Genomic DNA, 22180 nt, shown 5'->3' with positions numbered 1-22180 from the left:
GAATTATGCCCAAATATATAAGACCAATTTAATACTTTACCCTTCAGTTTATTTAGCTAAATGTGTATTACTATCAAAATGATTTTAAATAAACATGATGAAGTATGAACATACATATTATTTTAAATAAAAAAGTGTTGGTCAAGGTCAATGTGTTTGAACTTTGAACATTGTGTGTGTAATTGCAGTGCATGTCACAGAGATGAGTGAGTGAGAGACCCGGCAATGTGAGTCAACTCCACTGCAAATCCCAAGTCCCAATACATACGCTTGCACGCTTTTCCTTCCACCTTCCACACCTTCAAACTCAATAACTAAATTAAAACACACCCATTTTATTAATATATGCAATACACTATCTTACACATATTCTCAGTTATCCATGTTCACTTGAATCCACAATAAAATATCACACACACACTCCAATAAAACATGGCCAGGTATGAGTACATGTACACCTCTTTCCTTTGTGTTTTTCTTCTCTGTTGCTGCTACTGCCCCATCATGGTGATGTCTCAGCTGTCTCAAAACCAAACTAGCACCATGGCCAATCTCTCCAAGCTACTTGGTACCTCTGCTCCATGGAATAGTGGCAATCATTCAAATCCATGTTCATGGAATGGAGTCACTTGTGACTCTACCAAATCCCATGTCATCATGATTTCTCTATCTGGGAACTCTCTCTCTTCCAGTGGCTTCCTTCCTGTTCTTTGCCAACTTGAAACCCTGCAGCATCTTGATGTATCCAACAACAGTCTCACCTCAATCCCTGCAGAGTTCATTACTGAATGTGGAAGGATAAAGTACTTAAAGCTGCTGAATTTCAGTAGAAACTTTTTATCAGGTTCTTTACCTACTTTCCTTGGTTTTGATGCACTTGAATATCTAGACATGTCTTTCAATGTATTGGGAAGTAGTATTGATATTCAGTTAGATGAAATGATTAGGCTCAAGAGTTTGAACCTTACTCACAACAACTTCAATGGTACTCTTCCCACCAAATTGGGCAAGTCCATGGTTCTGGAGCAACTTGTGCTCTCTAACAACCAATTTCAAGGAGAAATCCCTGAAGAACTGTTTAGTTATGAAAACTTGACTTTGATTGATCTCGGGGGAAATACTCTTTCAGGTGCAATTCCTACCCATATTGTACAGCTATCTAAGTTGCAAACTTTGATTCTTTCATCTAATAACCTCAGTGGTCCAATTCCAATCTCAATCCTGAACATCACAACCCTTGTAAGATTTGCTGCAAACCTGAACCGTTTCAGTGGTTCTTTACCTTCTGACATTTCAAATAATCTTATCAGTTTGGATCTTAGTGGCAATAGTTTGTCTGGTCCCATTCCAAAAAACATTTTATCTTCACCAAAAATGGAGGTTGTGGATTTGTCCAATAATACTTTGAGTGGAACATTGTTACTCACAAGTATTTCTCCTAGCATGATCAGGTTGAGATTAGGGAACAATTTGCTGAAGGGAGACATTCCCTCAGATGCTTTTGCAAAAGCTCAGAATTTGACATACTTGGAACTGGAAAGTAATGCACTGACAGGAGCAATTCCAGCTATATTGGGTTCTTGCCTCAACCTGGCATTGCTGGATTTGTCTCAGAATCATTTGAGTGGGACATTGCCACCAGAGCTTGGAAATCTTAGCAATCTTCAAGTCTTAAAACTTCAAATGAACAAGTTTTATGGCACAATCACAACTCCATTTCAAATTGGCCAACTACAAAAGTTGTTAACACTGAATTTGAGCCAGAACTCTTTGACCGGATCGATTCCATCCCAGATATCAAGCTTGAGCAACCTTAAGTTCCTGAACTTGCAAATGAACAACCTGAGTGGTTCCATACCTCCATCCATTGGCATCTCAACAAGCCTTCTGGATCTTCAACTAGGTGGAAACCAACTAAGTGGTGCTATCCCAAGTATGCCAATGTCTCTACAGGTTGCCGTGAATCTTAGTAACAACAACTTTAGTGGATCAATTCCCAGCAGTTTGAGTAGTTTGGATAACCTGGAAATATTGGATCTCTCGTATAACAAATTTTCTGGTGGAGTTCCTGATGATCTAGCCGGAATGAAATCTTTGACAGAGTTGTTACTTACTAACAACAATCAGCTTTCTGGTGTTCTTCCAAAATTTACCCATTTTGTTCAGGTTGAATACAATGGAACCAGTTTAGTACTGCCTCCTGCATCGGACAACCCAACACCAAGCTATTACCCGGGATCTAGAAAGAAGGGATCATCTGTTGTTGTGGCAATCCTTGTTGCAATTGCAGCAGCCGTGTTTCTTGTTGGCCTTGTCACTCTGCTGCTTGTGCTTGTGTCACGACACTATTCGAAGGTTAACGATGAGAATATACATTCAGGCGAAGATCATCGCCTTCCTCAGGTTGTCCAAAGTCATTTGTTAACTCTTAATGGTCTCCACAGATCAAACATTGACTTCTCCAAGGCCATGGAAGCTGTTGCTGAAACATCCAATGTTACTTTGAAGACCAGGTTTTCAACTTATTACAAGGCCATCATGCCATCTGGATCAATCTATTTTGTCAAGAAGATGAATTCAACTGAAAGGGCATTGCCAGCGAGCAGCCATGTTAGAATTGGGAAAGAGATGGAGGCCTTGGCGAAATTGAACAATTCAAATGTCATGACTCCTTTAGCCTATGTTTTGTCCAGTGATGCAGCTTACACATTATATGAGTTTGTCTCAAATGGTTCCCTCTTTGATGTTCTTCATCATGGAAGCATGGGAAACTCTTTGGATTGGGCTAGCAGATATAGTATAGCAGTTGGTGTGGCTCAAGGTCTCTCTTTTCTTCATGGCATCACCTCAAGTCCATTACTACTTCTTGATCTGTCAAGTAAAAGTATTATGCTCAAGTCCCTCAAGGAGCCTCTGGTTGGAGATATTGAACACTACAAGGTCATTGATCCTTCCAAAAGTACAGGAAATTTTTCTGCTCTTGCTGGTTCTGTTGGCTATGTTCCTCCAGGTAAGAAACTCTCCTACTTTTGATTCCAATTAGTTTTTCATTAGTTAGAATAATACTATATAATGTAGGAGAATGTCAAATTTTGGATCAACCTCTAATTTTGAGTGCTACTTATTAGCAAAGTTATTCCTTAACCAATATTCACATAGTATTAGTCATGATCTTATTTACTCAACTGCTTCTGCCTAATTCAAATTACAAAGAGAATTTGAGTAAATTCACCAAATACTAGATGTGCACAGGACCTTGAAAGTGCATTCAACTCATGCATGTACCTTAACTTGCTTTGTTTGTTGGTTGGTTGATTGGCAGAGTATGCATATACAATGACAGTAACAGTGGCTGGGAATGTATATAGCTTTGGGGTCATCCTGCTTGAACTGCTGACTGGAAAGCCTGCGGTGACAGAGGGAACCGAATTGGTGAAGTGGGTTTTGCATAATTCAATGAACAAAGATTACATTCTTGATTCCAATGTTAGCAAAACATCTCAAGCTGTGAGAAACCAGATGCTAGCAATTCTGCAGATTGCTCTTGTTTGTGTTAGTACATCCCCAGAAACAAGACCAAAGATGAAGAGTGTGCTAAGAATGCTTCTTAATGCTAGATAGATGAAGTCATCATAGTATTTGTTATGCAAGGTTGCAATGAAATAAATCTTCTAAGTAGGAACTTTTCTTTTCTAGCATAGAATTTACAGATGAAAGAGAATATCTGATAGCACAGATTTTGCTTATTATGCTATTTTTGTACAGTGAAATCATATTAGATCATACATACAAGTGTTGATGTCATTTAGTTCAAGGTGTTGGATTCTAGATCCTCCAATTTTAGAGGAAAATTTTAAGAAGGATCTAAACTTTATCAAGGATTTTATATACATAATAATACTATAATAGCAATGTTATTTTCTATTACAGTGTTTTGCTGAAGCTCCAAATTATTCAATGTCATATTGGATGTTTTTGCCTGCCTTGCATTTTTCAAAGAAAACGAAAATGATCGTTAAATATATATTTATATCATAATAGTAATTTGGTATAACTGTGTAAGACTTCACAAAAAAGGACTTAATGTTAAGATTTTTGATAGAAAAATGTTAAACAATTAGAAATATTTTCCTGTGATAATAAATGTGTGTTTGGGAAAAATTTATTGACAAGGTGTTTGTATTTAATTTCCAATTAAGAAAAATGTAGAACAATTCCATACTACATTTTTGTTAAGCAAAACTTTTAAGTGTCTCGTGTAGTAGAAGTAAGCAACTCCACAAATCTGGTTGTTAGAGAGAATTGTTAGCTGTCAATCTTGATTAGTCAGTTAATTCAACTATTTTACCAACTTACTTAGGGGACATTGGTATAATTTTGGAACATGTCTGATAACAAATTCCTATAATAATATTAACATTACCAACTTCTAAGTTCTAACACAACATAATTAAATGTCAATTTGATAGAGTGGCTACAACAGCCTCGTCCAGGTGAAGAATCTAATAACCTAACAAAGGCTTCCAAAAAATTATACTGCAGATCATGATTCATGTCAAACTGGAGATAAAGTTGTGGCTACCATAGTGCCAATATCCCCTGCCAATGGAACCATTCCAGTTTCTTCATTCAGGTTTCTTCAAATTCAAACAGTTATCTGACGCTCGTTTAAACAAATCCTGAACTTGATTTAATTCCTTCTCTGAAATCAAGAAGCAGGCAAGAATGTTAGCTAACAACCTTGATCAAATTATAGAGCAATGTGAGTTTACCCTAATAAACAAAAGAACAAGAAAAAGAAATGCTAAAGTAGCTTGAAACCAGTTCATTATTCAAAATCATTGCACTTGGAGAATCTTATGTTATATAAATTACACACATGGATAACCATTCAAAACATCTTATTAGATACTTCTATTAAAGATTAAACAGTTTTTCTAAATATGAGTATGACCAAAATGTTGCTGTTCAATAAGGCCGCTAGATAACAACTATACTAGCTAGAGATATCTCTCCTAATCATATCTTAGTAATCAACATAAATTTACATCTTAGTACGATCTGAATAGAAATTAAGCAGAAAACTTGGATGAAAGGACTGAAATTGGAGATAACCTGCAGCTTCGAGTTGCTTCTGTAGTTCTTGGCCTATAGCATCATTCTCAGCCTGTAATGTGAAGTACAAATATAAGCAGAATCCCAATGTAACAACTAACAACTAATTCCCTCTTCAGATGAGGCTTTACATTATTAAGCACAGCAAAAACCCTAAAATAAAATTAAAAAGTAGTTAGGTCAACACCTGTAGGTCAGCAATTCTTTTAATCTGTGCTTCTTCACCTCCCTCAGATATTGGAAGTGCCGCAACTAATGCATCAAACTGCAGAAAAGATAGCAAAAACGTTTCAAGAAAACAAGAAGTAAGGAAGCCTGTGCTTTAGCTAAAATGGTGCATACCTGTTTAGCAGCCTTCACCAAACCAGCACTCATCAGCTTGGGCTGTTCAGAAAAGTTTGAGCCATCCTCCGTAGGATTTGGAGGTGGTTCAGGGTAATGTGGGGAGAGCCGGTTAGGAGGAGCATCCCTTTGCAAGGTCCCAATGGTATTGAAGGCAAGATGTGCAATTAAATTAACTTGTTCTTGTAATTGGGAAATTATATCCATTAGAGCCGAAGAGCAAAATTTAAGACCTGGCAGAATCGAGCAGAGACAACCACGCACGCTGCAGTGCAGGCAGCAACAACCACACACAGCTCGAGCACTCACTGGCGGAGGATCCGGCGAGAGTGTGGTGGCGGTGAACCAAGGTGAGCTGAGAGTGAGTGAGAGAGAGAGATGAGAATGGGGTATTGGGGTGGGTAGCTTCAAACTGGTTTTTTTTTTTTTTTTTTCAAATTAAAAACGTCAAACGACGTCGTTTAAGAGTGGGGTTTTGAAAAAAAAAATTTCCGAAACGGTTTTTTCAACGACTACACATTAGGGGTGTTCGCGGTGCGATTTGGATCGGTTTTGAGTCAAAAACTCATTCGATCCGAACACTAATTTTGTTTGCGGTGCGGTTTGAATTGGATGACTTTAAAAAAAAAATCCGATCCGATCCGATCCAATTTCAAGCGGTTTGGATTGGATTGAATTTGCGGTTTTGTAAATCAGAAAAATTAAATACATATAACAAGTTTTAACATCAAATTTTAAATAATCAACAATAACATAACAAGTCTCAACAATATTTTTAAAAGCTAACGATAATATAACAATAGAAATAAAATTATAGGTTAGTTAAAATAAATAAATAAATAAATAACGTTTTGAACATAAAATATTTATTAAATAATAATAATACTGAATAATATAAGAATGTATAACAAATTGAACATGTTATAAGTATAATTGTAAATATAATAATAAAATAATAATATTGTAGTACATTGTGCAGTTTGGATTGGATTGGATCGATTATGAAAAGTAGATCTGAAATCCGATCCGATCCAGCGGTTTGTAAAAAATAGAATCCAATCAAATCCGAATTAGTGCGGTTTTAATCAGTTTTCGGTTTGAATTGGATTGGATGAGCGGTTTAATTTGGATCGGTTTGGATTTGAACACCCCTACTACACATACAAGTCTTTTTAGTTTACAAGTCTTGTAAGTTGGCACAAGTCCAACAAAACACAAGCATTACATTCCCACGCATTACATTCCCACATTCAAGAGTAAATAAACACACGTTATTCAACTACTTCCTGTTTTCAAAGTGCACTACTCATCATGCATTATGAACGATTCTTCTTCTTCCTCCTCCATAAAAACGAGTTTCTTGCCAAATTTGAAGATAATGGAACTTTAAAAATACACTCAAACGATTACAGAAATACACTCAAACGATTATAAAAATACACCCAAAACGATTATAGAAATATACCCAAAGAATTACAGAAATACACAAAATGATTACAAAACTACACCCAAAGGATTTAAGAAATATACCCAAAATTCGTTGAAGTACACTTTATGCATAATTCAGAATTCATTCTCTTCTCCTCCTCATCTTCTGCTGTTTCTTTTTCTTCAAAAACGATTTCAGAGCTTGATATCAAAAAATAATGGAAATCGAGAATAACGAAAAAAGAAAACAAAGAGAAAAGCAAGTAAATGAATAAGGAGAAAGAAAAGGCAAGAAACGAAAGAAAAGAAGAGGAATAAAAAGAGGAAAGCGTGCAGGTGCAGTGAAAACGTGCAATACGGTTCGAAGCGCGTTAATATAAATTACTTATAAAGACTTGTATAAAAAAAAAAAGCTTATAAAAAAAAAAAGCTTATATGTGGAGAATGTAAAAGCATTGGGGAGAGAGTAGGAAGAAATGGTTACTACTACTATGTTGTCTGATCCGAACATGAGATCACCTGAAACAAGGTTGCTGGCAGGGTCTTACCTTGCTCAACACTGTTTTTGGTGCAGCTGCAACTTCAATCCCACAGTTTCATTGTCGGTAGTATCACGTAAAATTCAGAAGCCTGCCACAGCACTAACTACCAAGAAAACGAAGCTTAATTCTTCAGACTCATTGAATCAAACAGTTGGTGGGCACAACAAGGAGAAGAAAAAAAGAGCGTTCTTTTTAGATGTTAATCCACTCTGTTACGAAGGAAGCAAGCCCATCTTGAACTCTTTTCTTCGATGGCTCTCTCTTTTCCTCTCCCAAGTCAGTCATACTGACCCTGTCATTGCTGTAAGACTCTGTAACATTCTCTTTCTGCCTTATATTTTGGTTCTGCTGTTGTCCCCATTGAATTGAATTGGTTATGGTTTGTTTCAATATTTGTATATGATGTTAAAAGTACTTGAACAAAATTCGTTAATCCAATTGTGACAACCCTTTGAGATTTATCTCATGATTAAGCAGGTTGTTGATGGAGAAAGAGGTAGTGAGCATCGTATACATTTACTACCTTCTTATAAAGCACAGAGAACAAAGTTCATGAGACACTTATCATCTTTACAGAGACTTTCAAAAGGCTATGTTGGCAAGTCCTATCAAGTTATCAGCGATGTTTTTTGAAAATGCAATGTGCCTGTGAGTTTTTATTCTCATGAACAAGATGCTTTGTGTCTATATATGCCTTAGTGTTTCATTATTTACTTTACTTTGATTCAATCACATTATTCATTAGTGCAAGATGAAAGCATGCTGATTTAAAAGTCGATGGCCGATGATGTTGTGGCGACACTTGCGGGACAAGTTCTCGATAAAGGATTTCGAGTGGTGATAGCCTCCCCTGATAAGGATTTCAAGCATCTTATCTTTGAAGATGTGCAAATAGTTATGGCATTGCCAGAGTTAAGAAGGTGGTCCTTCTACACTCTGAAGCACTACAAAGATCAGTATAATTGTGACCCCCAATGTGATCTGAGTCTTAGTGAGTACAACATACACCTAGCCATCGTTTGATATGTTTGACATATATATTCATTGACAATATGTGAAGTTCTTGTAACTGGTGATAAATCTTACTGTCATTATGTGTAATATTGTTATTAATGTGTGCTCTCGCTTTGTAGGATGTATTGTAGGTGATGAAGTAGATGGTGTTCCTTGTATCCAACACATGGTCCCTAGTTTTGGTCGAAAGACTGCTGTAAAACTTGTTAAGAAGCATGGATCGTTGGAATAAGGACTGTGGGCAAACCATATGCCCTTACAAAGTATGCCGATTACTTCCGCCGAAAACTATCAAGTTCTTGCCTTGAAAAGGTGCCACTGCTGTTTCCTTCTAAATCTTTTGTTCACATAGGAATGTTGCTTTCTTGGTTTGAATATTAAGGATGATTCATGCAAATGCGTCCTCTCCTCCCATCTTCAAACATCCTCACTTTCATCCTTTTTGACAACCAAAGATCACGTTTTGTGACAGAGATGTAAATGTTCAACTTTTGGAAGAGTGGTTAGTTGACAGAAACACTAACAATGATAAAATTGCACTATCCACCTTTTTAAAATATTTGGAAAGAAATAAAGAGTGACTCAATGACTGACTCAATGGTTGAATCTTTACAGGTATGTGCTTCAGAATATCTACCTTCAGATTCATATTTTTCCTTACTCTGGGCCAAAGAGTTGGTTTATGGTAGTATTAATAGTAATACTATTCACTTTCGCGCTAGTAGATATAACATAATAAACTTACTGAGACATATATAAAATTTTATTAATAATTTAACGTGACACCTATGTTTTGCAGAAGAATTAGCATGCCAAAAATTTTATGTTGCATAGTTAGAGGGACTCAAATCTATGTAAATGAGATCAAAGCTGTGTTAAGTTAGCAAAGGGCCAGCTAAACTTCAGTAGAGAAAGATTGAGTCACATTGTCTTGCACAAGATTGATCCATTACCACCATATCAATGAACAATATTCAAGTAATAGGGAATAATTTGAGGCTATTATTTAGACAACACTAAACAGTAAACATGATTCATTGAAGAATCGAGACATTTCAATTTTCAGTGGGTATTACATGTTTTTCAGGTGAGTCCTGCTACTCGAACTCTTGACCTTTTAGATCTAAAGCTCTAACACCATGTCATGATACCACTCATCCCAAAAGTTTCGGCTGATGGGAAAAGATAACACTAATGATTATATCTCTAATACTGAATCAGACATCCTTAAACTTCCATTGTACACATTATACAAATATTTCATTGGCTTCCTATACTTTCTCTTTTCAGTCTACTTTTTTTTTTTTATTTATATATAAAGGAATATGAATAGCCAATCATATAAGCTTAAAATATAATAGTTATGCATGGGAGACTATGGTTAGAGGAGGGGACAATCCGGAATAACTTAAAAGTCCTTTAAAGTAAGAATACCAAGAAATATTTGGCTTTCTAATTGCAAATTTAATAAATAATTTAACATGTATTCATTTTTCTAACTCTTAAAAAAAAGATTAAGATAAAATTAAAGTAAACCTTAATAATGGACAAAGGTAAACCCACTTGATTTCTGATTGTCCTTTCCATTAAATATAAGTAGATGAACTAATTAAAAGGAAATATAGAAAAAACGTGCAGAAGAATCTCTGCTCTTTCGGTGAAAATGTAAGAAAATCATCCAAATTGTATGGGACAAACAAAGCAATGGATCTTTTAGGATATATTCACATTGGCCTTTAAAGATATTTTTCTTTCTTAGATAAATTCGTTTTATATTTGTTTAATAAAATTATTAAAATATGTTTGATAAACAAATAAATTTTTAACAAACTCAATTTTAAGATTATTAGATTTCAAAAAATATCATTAGACAAATTAGTCTTCTTATATAAAGATCAAAATTTATTAAATACTAAAATTTCTAATTTAAAATTCTTTTATTATCTGCCTATAATTAAAAATCATCACATAAGATTGTGTAATCTATTTATATGTGATATTTTAACTTTCTTTAACACATCAATGTAATTTTCATTTTACTTTACTATTATAATAATAAAAAATAAGATATATTTTTATATATAAGTAAATCGTTATAGGTCTGTACCCAAAAAAAAAAGTCGTTATAGATTAAAATACACCCAAGCCATAAACGGTTGTGATTGATGATGGATAAGTTGACCCACAAATAAAGGGTCATAATTGGGGGTTTGACTAAATGCAAACTTTGTTTTTTGTTTACCATCTTTTTTTCCTCTTAATTTTGTTTTTGCTCTCTTTTATAGTTTTATTTATTTGTTTATCTTTAACTGGTTCTCTCTCTAAAATAGTAAAATAAAAAATGGAACTTTCAGCTTAGAACTTAGAGCATCCATCGAGTTTTGAACCTGTAAGTGCTTTCATCCTTAGCCTGATTTTTATTTTTTATTTTTTCTATGGATTTCTGCTGCTATTTTCCATGTTCTAAGCTTGTTCAGAAGCATGCCTTCTTTCTTTTGTTGGTTAAGTACCTTTATTGATTTTTTTTCCTATGTTTACTTTAATGGGTTCTCTCTGAATCGAGATTTTGTTTCTTGGAGAAAAATCTGATTTTGTGTTTATCTGAATCCACTTTTACCGTATAAAAATATTGGGTACTTGTTGATCACTAGAATTGAAGAAGGGTGATCTTTGGCATTTTACGAAATATTTTGTTATATGGATCATGGGATTTAGTCATTAATACTACTAGTACTTTCCTTTCTCTGAACTGATTACTGCTAGTTCTTTCAATTTTCAATTGGTATGCAAGTTTTGTAATCTTATGGACATTTATGTGGAATAGTAAATTTCTTAGGACTGGATAATGGAGATCATTCTATTTCTAACTCTTTTTTTATTGATCTTCCCTTTTAGTCATCCCTCACTTTACCTTAGAGATAAGCTTGTAGCTTCTGGTTGGATCTTTGCTACTTAATCTAAAATAATTGATGCACTACCTCATCACTTCCTTTACATTTTGTTTACAGGGATCTTGATTACAGAGATATATAGTTTAAAATGGATAGGAAAGAAAGCCTTTGTACTAACACCTGGACAGAGCTGTCTTCCTTAACTAATTGTGGAAATGGATTGCAGATAAACTTGTCCCCTGATCCTTCAATTTCAGATTATGGGAAAAGGGTAGAAGCACCTTTCAAAGATTTTAACCAACCCTCTCAAATGCAGTCTCTACTTTCCAAGAATGTCATTAAGATTGCTGATCAAGAAAACTGTCCACCAAGTGACTCATCTCAAACCAGTATACTCCAAAATTGGGATGCCAGTGTGATGTTAAATAATCTTTCCTTCTTGGAAAAAAAGGTTCATCAACTTCAGGAGTTAGTGTGCTTGATTGTTAGTAAAAAGGGCCAAACTTTCGGACAGCCTAATGAACTGTTAACTCAGGAACAACAGCTCATTACTGCTGATCTTACATCAATTATTGTTCAGTTGATCTCTTCTGCAGGTAGTCTTCTCCCTTCTGCCAGACATACCCTTACAAATACCAGTCCATTGGTTCAACAGCTTTGCCAGCTTCAGGGGATTACGGTTCCTTTTGCGTCCGGCTCAGGCCAAAGTAGTGTTCAACCACAAAATAGTGGGGCAGATAAATTATCTGAGAGCTCACTGAAGAATGATCTACCAAATAATTGTGATCTGGAGCAAAAGTACAATGTGGAAGAACATGAATTGAGGGATGAGGAAGATGCTGATGATGGAGAGAACCTCCTGCCTGGTTCCTATGAGATTTTACAATTAGAAAAAGAAGAAATCCTTGCCCCACATACACATTTCTGTACAATTTGTGGGAAGGGATTCAAGAGAGATGCAAATCTCCGAATGCACATGCGAGGCCATGGTGATGAGTACAAAACCGCAGCTGCTCTTGCAAAACCTCATAAAGAATCTGAGTCACAACCTAAGCTTATCAAGAGGTATTCTTGCCCCTATGCTGGCTGCAAGCGTAACAAGGATCACAAAAAATTTCAACCTCTGAAGACAATTTTGTGTGTCAAAAATCATTACAAAAGAACACACTGTGACAAGAATTACACTTGCAGCAGATGCCACATAAAGAAGTTTTCAGTCATGGCGGATCTTAAAACTCATGAAAAGCACTGTGGCAAGGATAAATGGCTTTGTTCATGTGGCACAACATTTTCAAGGAAGGACAAGCTTTTTGGACATATTGCTCTTTTCCAAGGCCATACACCAGCCATTCCCATGGAAGACAATTATAAAAGAACAACAGGCCTTCCAGACCAAGATAATAGCAAAGCAGAAGTTATGAGCTTCAGTTCTGGATTAAATCCTTCAACTGAAAATGGAGTTCAAAATGTCATGGATGTAAAAGGAAACATTGATGATCCTATTACTTGTTTCTCTCCATTGAACTTTGAAGCTAACTTTGGTGGCTTTAATGAATTCACTGAACCTCAATTTGATGATGGCTCGGAAGGTTCTTTCTCTTTTCTCATCCCTGGATCTTTCAAATCTGGAGAAGTATCAAGCTCTGATGATGTCGTTTGACTATTTGTACTATTGTTGGTTTAGTTAATATCTCTCTTTTGTTCTTCATTGTGATAGGAATAAAATTTACTTGTGAAATAGCTTTAATTATCTTTGTTCTTGCATTTTGTTGACAAAGATTTTTGTGAAGATCCTTTCCTTTGTTACAAAACATAAAGAATTTCATTAGCAGCAAGATCCTTTTCGAAGCAATGAAAAGCTCAATTTTTGTAATGAGAAATTTGGAGGATAAAGAAATGTCTCTACCATGAATTGATTTGTGATTAATAACAATAGATCTGTGATATGTACCTTAAAAACAAATAACTAAGATTGGTGTTTAAAAAAGTAAAATAAAATCACAAGACATTCGACCTGAATCGACTCATTTGAATTTGATTACCAAAACGAGGAGTGCTACACATACAAGTCATTTGGTTTACAAGTCATCATACAAGTTGGGAGAAACTTAACAAAAAATATGCTGACCCATATACAATTTCTATGGCGTGCTCCTCCTCTTTCTTCTTCTTCTCTTTCTTCTTCTCCTCCTCTTCCTTCTTCTTCTTCTTCTTCTTCCATAAAAACGAGTTTCTTGTCAAATTTGATCTCCTTTGTGCGTTCTCTCTTTGTCTTTTCATTCGTTGTTTTATCTGTGTTTATCAATGGTATTCTTGCTTCGTTTTTTTTTTCGATTTTTATGGTTTCTGAAATCAAGCTTTGTAATCGTTTTGAAGATAATGGAACTTCAGAAATACACCCAAATGATTACAGAAATACACCCAAACAATTACATAAATACACTCAAACGGTTACAGGAATTCACCCAAACGATTATAAAGATACACCCAAAGGATTACAGAAATACACCCAAAGGATTACGAAAATACAACCAAAAGATTTAAGAAATACACCCAAAATTTGTTGAAGTACACCTTATGCAGAACTCTTTCTCTTTCTCATCTTCATCTTCTGCTGCTTCTTCTTCTTCAAAAACGATTTCAAAATTTGATGTCAAAAAACAATGAAAATCGAGAATAACGAAGAAAGAAAACAGAAAAAAAAGCACGTAAATGAAGAAGGAGAAAGAGAATGCAAGAAAAGAAAGAAACGAAGAAGAAGAAGATGAAGAAGAACGTGCAGAAACGAAGAAGAAGAGGAGGCACGGAAAAAGAAGAAGAAGGAGAAGAAAAAGAAGAGGAATGGAGAAAGAAAAAGAAGAATAAATAAATGACTTGTATGTGAAAAGACTTGTACGTGAATAATTTTTCTTACCAAAACTACATAATTACTATAATATATGTAATATATAATTAAAAATCATTATTGTACTTATAGAAAATTAATGTCCCCTCATTTGGTAGATAGAGTCAGTATTTTTTTTTTGTGACTGAAATAAATTAAACAAAAAAAAATAAAACAAACAAAACAAGGAACTGCTTAGATAGAGGGACAGTCCCATTTAAGACTACTTTTAAACTCTTCCCAAGGTGAAAGAAGCTCCACATGTGAAAATTATAACTTCATCGCCATCTTTGCCATAGTATCTGCTACCGTATTTGCATCTCTCATAATCAAACAAAAGTCAACGATGACCTGAGTGACACTAAATTTTATTCTCGAATTAACCCTGTGGCAGGATTTGAATCGTAGACTGCAAGATGGATGAAAATTTGTACCAAATGTTACAAATTAACTGATAAAATTAGTTGATAAAATGTTATCATCATATTCCACGTACCAAAATGTTACAATTTAGTTGATAAAATTAACTGTATTCAAATTATTTTAGATTTTTAATTTTATTACTTATGATATAGCACAAAGAAACTAAATATTGCACAATTTTTTTTTATTATCCATGACATTTTTCAGTCCGACGGACAAAATTTTATTTGTATGTTTGTACTCTCCATTGACCGATGCTTGGTATTTACAAAAATAGAAGGGAAAATGTTTTTCTTTCTTTTTGGGTTTTGAGAAAAAATGATGTAGAACATTCTGGCCATTTTTTTATGGGCCATAGAGTTAGAAGATTGAATCCAGGAAAGCCATGTACCTTGTTTTTCCTCTGAAGAGAGCCCATTTATTAGTATTCGTTCTCTAAAGAAAGCCCATGCACCCAAGACAAAAAGAGAGAAAGCCCATGCACCTAACTCATGTTTCCACTATGGGCTCATACCCTGGATACATATATAATTGCATAATTTACCGTGAACACAGGTTTTCTACCATAGGACTAATTTATTGCAATCATTTGCTGAATATTAAGATAGCGAATAGAAGAGACTATCCTCTCTCCTCCTAACTCAATGCTCTCCTAGGGTTTGAAGGGGTGTAGCACAAAACATCCGTACACATCGTGCTTTTCTGTAATTGTGCAGCAAAAATCGGTGAGATTCTGTTCCAACAAACACAGCCAATATGTCAAACACAAACACCATACCAGATACACAAAACACAACCCAAGACCAAGAGGATGAAGAATTCTTGGTAGTGTTCAACAATGAAGACGTGAAAAAAGGCTTACAAGAGTGCAAAAATAGCTTAATAGAAAGATTACTGACCAAAAAAAGAATCAACAGCGCATGGATACAATCTGGAATGCAGAATATCTGGAAGAAACCAGAAAGTCTGAGAATAGTAGAGTTAAAGACAAAAATCTACTAATTTTTTTTTAAAAAAGAGACAGACTTAAATAGAGTGCTGAAGAGGAAGATAGCCTCTGCGTTGGGTGTTGTTAAAGAGTGTGATGTTTTTGAAAACACAAGAGACCAAGTGCGCTTCATAAAAGCCATAGTAACTCTTAACATAAACAAACCCATCCTAAAAGGGACGAATATTGGCAGCAATGAAGATGGGTTGATCTGGACAGATTTTAAATACGAAAAGCTGCCAAACTTCTGTTACTACTGCGGGCTGATAGGGCATGAGAAAAGTAATTTTCAACAAGCAATAGATGACAAGGAAAAGGGAGAGAACAAATCTAAAGAGCTGGGTCCTGGTTGAAAGCCGATTTGATAGGAAGCATAGTGAAAGTAGTGAAAAATCAACAAAACAGAGACTCGGAAGAAAGAAAGGAAAAAAAAACACAATATCCCAGCAAAGGCTTACCGCAAGAATGCTAGAAAAGTTAGAGAGATTAACAATGATAGATATACCAGAGTCATCTAACAGTAAGGGAAAGGAGGCAGAACGATTACAATACAATCCAGAACAGAGAGCAAGAATAGAACAAGAAGGAACAGAAGAAATTCCTTTAACACTAGTGAAACAAAACAGCAACACACCACGGACGATGGCCACTGAATCCGTACTAGAAAAAGCAGAACAAAAAGAGAGCACAGAGAACATAGAAGAAGAAGCAAAGAGGAAAGAAACAAAAAAGAAAGAGATTAAGGAGCAAGAAAGAGAGTTTATTCCAACACTCTTGGAAGAGGTCACCAGCACAAAGACAGCAAAGAAGACAATAAAATAAGGAAACAAAACTTGGAAGAGGCAAGCAAGACAAATGGCAGCAACAACAAAAAATGAAAAAGAAAATGCAGATTTTGAAGGACAAAAGAGGAAGGCACTAGAGTCTGAGGAGATGGAGATTAATAGTATTGAGGTGAAGATGATAAAAATCAACGCAGAACCCATACTTCTAACGGCAGAGGCTGCTCAGTAGCCCTGCCGAAGGCCATGAAGATGATTAGTTGGAACTGTCGTGGGCTTGGGAACCCATGGGCAGTCCGAGCTTTGATAAAGCTCATTAAACAACAAGGACCCAACCTTGTTTTCCTTATGGAGACAAGGAGAAAAAAAATAGAAATGATGAGAATGAGGTATAAAGGAGGGATGGCTAATATAATGGCTGCGGACTGTGAGGGTGATGGTAAACAAAGAGCTGGAGGCCTAGCAATTTTATGGGACAGCACCATCAAGGTAGAAGTCAGGTCTTTATCTACCAATCACATAGATATGGAGGTGGAAGTGGTAGAAAATGAGCAAAGGTGGAGAGCAACGGAATTTTATGGGAAGCCGGAGAATGAAAATAAACACATTAGCTGGGATCTCTTAAAGTCGCTAGGGAGAGACTCTAATTTGGCATGGATAGTGTTCGGAGATTTCAACCAAATCATGGGACAAGAGGAGAAGCAAGGGGGAACCCGATTACTTATTCGCAGGTTCAGAGATTCAGAGATGCTGTCCAAATTAATAAATTGCTTGATCTTGGCTTTGTAGGCCATTCATTTACATGGACAAATGGCTAATCAGGAGAAGATAATATCCAAGAAAGGTTAGATAGGGCTTTGGCAACTATAGAATAGAAACAAACCTTTTTGAAAACAATTGTCCAACACCTCAGCAGATACAAATCAGACCATAGTCCTATTTTAATTGATATGATGGGTGAGAAAAGGCGAAGAAGGAAGATTCTTCACAGGTTCAGATTTGAATAATGTTGGCTAAGCAACGAAGAGTGTGAAAAACTCGTGGAAGAAGTGTGGAAAGGGGAGCAAGGACCCATACAAGGAAGAATAGCTTGCTGCAGGAAGGAGTTAGATAGATGGAGGGATAAGCTCTTTGGAGACATACCAACGAAGATAAGAAAGCTACAAAACAAACTCCAACACCTAAACACCATAAAACAGGAAGAAGGAGTCATCTTGCAAATCAAAGAGGTGAAAGCGAATTTGGACGAAGCACTTAAGGAGAAAGAAACTTGGTGGGCTCAAAGATCCCGAACCAATTGGCTTAGGCATGGAGACCAAAACTCTAGATTCTTTCACCAAAAAGCTTAACAAAGAAAGAATAGGAATTGGGTGAAAGCCATCAAGGATGAAGCCGGAGTAACACATGAGGAGGAGGAGAAAATTGAAGAGGTGATGGTGGAGTATTTTGATAACATTTTCAGGTCAGAGGGTGTGAAAGAAGCAAGACAAACGGCTAATATAGTGAAGAATAGGGTTGATGCAGAGAAAAGAGAATTCCTAGATCAGCCTTTCACTGTTGAAGAAGTAACCCAAGCCCTCAAACAGATGCACCCAACCAAAGCACCAGGACCTGATGATATGCCGGCGCTCTTTTACCAAAAAATGTGGAGAATTGTCGGTAATGATATTACTAATTATGTGCTTAATATTCTAAATCATGAAGCTGATCACTCCCCTATTAATTCGACACATATTTGTATGATTCCAAAAATAAAAAATCCTAGATATGCCAAAGACTTTAGGCCCATCTCTTTATGTAATGTTGTTTTTAAATTAGTTACCAAAACTATTGCAAATAGACTCAAACAAATCCTTCCGGATATTGTTGGAAAGTTTCAAAGTGTCTTTGTGCATGGTAGGATAATCACTGACAATGGATTGGTAGCGTTCGAAATTTTTCATTACATGAAGAAGAAGGTGACAGACCAAAAAGGGTACATCGGAATCAAATTAGATATGGCCATGGCATATGATAGAATAGAGTGGTGCTTCTTGAAAGAGGTCATGATATCAATGGGTTTCTTATAAAGATGGGTGAATTTAATCAAAGATGTGTCTCGACGGTGACTTTTTCAATTCTGGTTAATGGAATCCCAAGTAAGCTGTTTCTACCAACACGGGGTTTGAGGCAGGGAGATTCACTATCTCCCTAGCTGTTTATTTTGTGTGCAGAATTACTCTCAGGACTCCTAATCAAGGTCCAAAATAGTGAGATTATCAGAGGTATTAGAGTTGCCCAACAAGCTCCCTAGATAAACCACCTATTTTTTGCGGATGATAGCATCTTGTTCTCCAGAGTATCAGATCAAGACATACAGGGTATTAAGGAAGTTCTCATCCAATACTAGACAGCTTCAGGCCAAAGAATCAATTTGGATAAGTCAAAAATTTTCTTCAGTCGAAATGTGCCTACTATCAGACAAAATCTTATCCAAGACTGGTTAGGGATAAAGGCGGTGGAACAACATTCGAAGTACTTGGGCTTGCCTACTTTCGTGGGAAGATCCAAGAAGGAAGTTTTTGACTTTATCCAGGAGAGAGTTTGGAAGAAGCTCAAGGGATGGAAGGAGAAATATCTCTCAAGAGTAGGAAAGGAGACACTGATAAAAGCAATTGCACAATCAATCCCTACTTACATTATGGGATGCTTTTAAATACCCAAAGGACTTTGCCAACACTTAGATGCCATGATAAGAAAATTTTACTGGGGGAGTAGGAGTGGCGAAAGGAAGATACATTGGATCAATTGGGATAAACTTTATTCTAGCAAACTAGAAGGTAGACTAGAATTCCAGAAATTTGAGGCCTTTAATTCAGCACTTAATAAAGAAAAACATCTTCTTTTAAAGAAAAAAGATCTTTTAAAAAAAGATGTAAATTGTAACTTCTCAAAAAAAAATTTTTTTTTCTAGTACTTTTACTTTTACTACTAGAAATTTGCTAAACACACTAAAAAATAAAAAAAAAATTATTGAAAAAAGATCTTTTTTTTTATCAAAATAATGACACTCAAACAAGCACTTAATAAAATTAATTTTTTTAAGAAAGTTTATTCAAACATCTATATAATTTGATAAAGTAGTTTTTTTAATACAAAATATTTTTTCAATAAAAAATCGAAATTCAGACATTAAACAATTTGTATATTATAAGAACAAAAAATATAATTAGCTATTAATAAATCTTGATTTGAGTGGTGCCTTGTCTTTTAGGATTTTTTTATAAATATATAATTTAGATATTTTATTTACAAATATAGGTAATTTATAGTATATTTATTATTTTTCATTTTTTTTAGATGTTTTGTTTACACGTAAACAAATTAAATTTTTATATATCTTGTTTACAGTGTAAACGAGATATATGTATTATTACAAAAAAGAATTACGATTAAAATAATATTTTTGGTATGATTTAGATCGATTTACAAATAAAAAATAATATAAATTATTATTATTTAAATTAAATTAGATAAATTTACAAGTAAAATAAAATTTGATGTAATTTAAAAATTTGTATAAAAAAAGATACAAATTATTACTGATCTTGCTTGCGAAATAGAGGTGTCAACCGAGTTATGTCCTCAGAGGCTGAACGTCCAACTCTTGGATCCGAGCTTTTCTTTCGTGCGGTGGTGTGAAAGTACGAGCAATGAAGAGGAGGAGGAGTGTACCTACAAAAGCACTGCGAAACTTAAGTAAGTATATTATCTTGTTCGAATAATTTGAAAAGAACACTTTACCTTGCTTTATATGGTAGGCTTTTCATCCGTTACGCTTTTGGTATTAAGGTCGTTTATAAAAACACGAATAACGTATCTTTACTCGTATACTGTTATATCATTGGTTATGATGGAAACATTTATTTGACCGAGTTATGACTCATGAATGGATGAGCTCATAACGGACTGCACCGAGTTATAGCTCATAAATGGACGAGCTTATAACGTATTACGTCGAGTTATAGCTCATAAATGGGCGAGCTATAAGTAAAATTTAGGTATAATATAATTTAAATTAAATAAAAAAATCTAAAAGCAAATTGATACCGTTGTCATTCACGAGATCTAGACTAGTTCCTAAAAAATATAAGTGCAAACTTCTCACGCTAATGAGTTATAATTCAAATGGCATAGTCTTCTCCTACTTAAATTAAACCGTTATAAAATATTTTTCATATTTAAACAATTAATTTTTAACAAAATTAAATAAGCCATTAATTTCTCCCACAAATTTACAAACTTTTATTTTTTCTAACGTTCCCAATTTAAATATAAAAATTAGTACTTATAAAAGTACATAAAAAAATTTAAAAATTTGTCAAAATTTTTAAATTTTGTATATATTCTTAAATATTAATTTTTAAATTTAAATTTTTATGTATTCTTTTAATATTAATTTTTAAGGTACAATGTTGTTCTCTTGTTGCTTCAACTGCTACGTATATTTGTTTACTACGGTTGCCTTTTATATATGCATGTTTCAGACAGCCACTCGAAAGTAAATTTTTATGTATTCTTTTAAATTACATGAATGAGTTTGCAGCAGATATATATTGTTCTGTTTTGGTTTGAATTGTGATCAGTGTTAATTTGTTTGCAGAATAAGCAAGCATGCATATTGTCCTTTATTAGTATTTGATACATAACATTATAGCAATTGCATGGGAGATGTAGTATAATCACAATAAAAAATAGAAGACATACAGGAAAAAAAAAAGCCATTGATGGTAGTGTGAAGTAGGATGCTGAATTTCAGAATTGACATTTCAAGGTCACTATGCTCATTTTCCTGAAGTGTGAACTAGGATGCTGTTAAGGTTGAAACTATAAATCACTTTGTCACTGTGTTATTATATTGTTTATAAATAAACTTTTTCCCAACAAACTTGAACCGGTAGAGTGGTAGTCTGGTAGGTTTAAATTATTTATCTGACCAATTAATTAGTATTAAAGTCACAAGTTCATTACAATAGTTTAGATCACACGGCTAATTTGAAAAATAAAACTTAAGAGGCTTTATTTCGTGTAAGTATAACTAAAAGTTCTATGTAAATCACATGGGATTGTTAATGAACTTAAAATTCTACACCATTGTTTGGGTTGCAAATGAAAATCCAAACATAGCACTTTATTTCTCATCCCCTTATATTAGACTGTTTACTTCCTATAAGTAATATTCGAGTTGAAACTTATTTTGGCCCCTGAAATTTTTGACCGGCCTCAATTTCGACTCCCAAATTTATAGTTACCCAATTAACACCCTCAAATATTAGATTGTGACCCATGTTTGCCCCTGTAGCTATCTCCATTAACGAACATCTGATATGACACGTTAAGTTGACAGAATATGTATCCACGTGGCACCGAGCTTGCTAGAATGGATGTGTGATGAGTGAATGACGTGGCAAAAGTTGAATGAACTCAATTTCTCTGGCAAAGTCTCGAACATATTGGGAAAAGAGGGCTGTAAATTGAGTTCATTTAACTTTTGCCACGTCATTCACTCATCACATATCCATTCTAGCAAGTTAGGTGCCACGTGGATACACATTCTGTCAACTTAACGTGTCATATCAGATCTCCGTTAATAGAGATAGCTACAGGGGCAAACGTGGGTCACAATCTAATATTTGAGGGTGTTAATTGGGTAACTATAAATTTGGGGGTTGAAATTGAATTCGATCGAAAATTTCAGGAGGCAAAATGTGTTTCAACTCAGTAATGTTTTT

The 22180-nt window shown here is 34.8% G+C and overlaps 3 protein-coding genes, 1 long non-coding RNA gene and 1 pseudogene across 6 annotated transcripts; 3 read left to right on the top strand and 2 right to left on the bottom strand.

The window, feature by feature from the left end:
- Window positions 1–152: 152 nt before the first annotated feature.
- Window positions 153–3922, top strand: LOC112752036 (uncharacterized). The gene is made up of 2 exons (XM_025801407.3): window positions 153–3010; window positions 3323–3922. The coding sequence occupies exons 1-2, from the start codon at window positions 433–435 to the stop codon at window positions 3619–3621; spliced, it is 2877 nt and encodes a 958-aa protein (XP_025657192.1). The 5' UTR covers window positions 153–432; the 3' UTR covers window positions 3622–3922.
- A 420-nt stretch (window positions 3923–4342) lies between these two features.
- LOC112752037 (mediator of RNA polymerase II transcription subunit 21) lies at window positions 4343–5929 on the bottom strand. The gene is made up of 4 exons (XM_025801408.3): window positions 5458–5929; window positions 5303–5380; window positions 5116–5167; window positions 4343–4702 (listed from the first exon to the last, which is right to left on the bottom strand). The coding sequence occupies exons 1-4, from the start codon at window positions 5662–5664 to the stop codon at window positions 4626–4628; spliced, it is 414 nt and encodes a 137-aa protein (XP_025657193.1). The 5' UTR covers window positions 5665–5929; the 3' UTR covers window positions 4343–4625.
- A 1385-nt stretch (window positions 5930–7314) lies between these two features.
- Window positions 7315–9715, top strand: LOC112749461 (uncharacterized; annotated as a pseudogene).
- Window positions 9716–10664: 949 nt separating this feature from the next.
- LOC112752038 (protein SENSITIVE TO PROTON RHIZOTOXICITY 1) lies at window positions 10665–13265 on the top strand. 2 transcript variants are annotated; one of them, XM_025801409.3, is made up of 2 exons: window positions 10665–10830; window positions 11450–13265. In XM_025801409.3, the coding sequence occupies exon 2, from the start codon at window positions 11481–11483 to the stop codon at window positions 12990–12992; it is 1512 nt and encodes a 503-aa protein (XP_025657194.1). In that variant the 5' UTR covers window positions 10665–10830; window positions 11450–11480; the 3' UTR covers window positions 12993–13265. The 2 variants fall into 2 exon arrangements, with proteins under 2 accessions (XP_025657194.1, XP_025657196.1); XM_025801411.3 differs by having other exon boundaries at window positions 10704–10830; window positions 11559–13265.
- Window positions 13266–13340: 75 nt separating this feature from the next.
- Window positions 13341–19120, bottom strand: LOC140182452 (uncharacterized). Of its 2 annotated transcripts, none has more exons than XR_011877998.1 (2): window positions 15031–19120; window positions 13341–13958 (listed from the first exon to the last, which is right to left on the bottom strand). It is a non-coding gene; the product is annotated as an uncharacterized lncRNA (long non-coding RNA). The 2 variants fall into 2 exon arrangements; XR_011877999.1 differs by lacking the exon at window positions 13341–13958 and adding an exon at window positions 14230–14625.
- Between the last annotated feature and the right edge of the window lie 3060 nt (window positions 19121–22180).

The sequence above is a fragment of the Arachis hypogaea genome, chromosome 19 (genome assembly GCF_003086295.3).
Source record: "Arachis hypogaea cultivar Tifrunner chromosome 19, arahy.Tifrunner.gnm2.J5K5, whole genome shotgun sequence".
NCBI classification, from domain to species: Eukaryota; Viridiplantae; Streptophyta; class Magnoliopsida; order Fabales; family Fabaceae; genus Arachis; species Arachis hypogaea.
Note: the sequence above shows the minus strand (reverse complement) of the source record. Positions and strands in the feature narration are given on the sequence as shown.

Coding starts and splice junctions, on each gene's coding strand:
- LOC112752037 (XM_025801408.3), bottom strand. CDS start 5,664: ATGGATATAATTTCCCAATTACAAGAACAAGTTAATTTAATTGCACAT. Junction 5,381..5,457: donor TGGTGAAGGCTGCTAAACAG/GTATGCACCATT, acceptor TCTTTTCTGCAG/TTTGATGCATTAGTTGCGGC. Junction 4,703..5,115: donor GAAGCAACTCGAAGCTGCAG/GTTATCTCCAAT, acceptor TCTTGATTTCAG/AGAAGGAATTAAATCAAGTT.
- LOC112752036 (XM_025801407.3), top strand. CDS start 433: ATGGCCAGGTATGAGTACATGTACACCTCTTTCCTTTGTGTTTTTCTT. Junction 3,011..3,322: donor TGTTGGCTATGTTCCTCCAG/GTAAGAAACTCT, acceptor GTTGATTGGCAG/AGTATGCATATACAATGACA.
- LOC112752038 (XM_025801409.3), top strand. CDS start 11,481: ATGGATAGGAAAGAAAGCCTTTGTACTAACACCTGGACAGAGCTGTCT.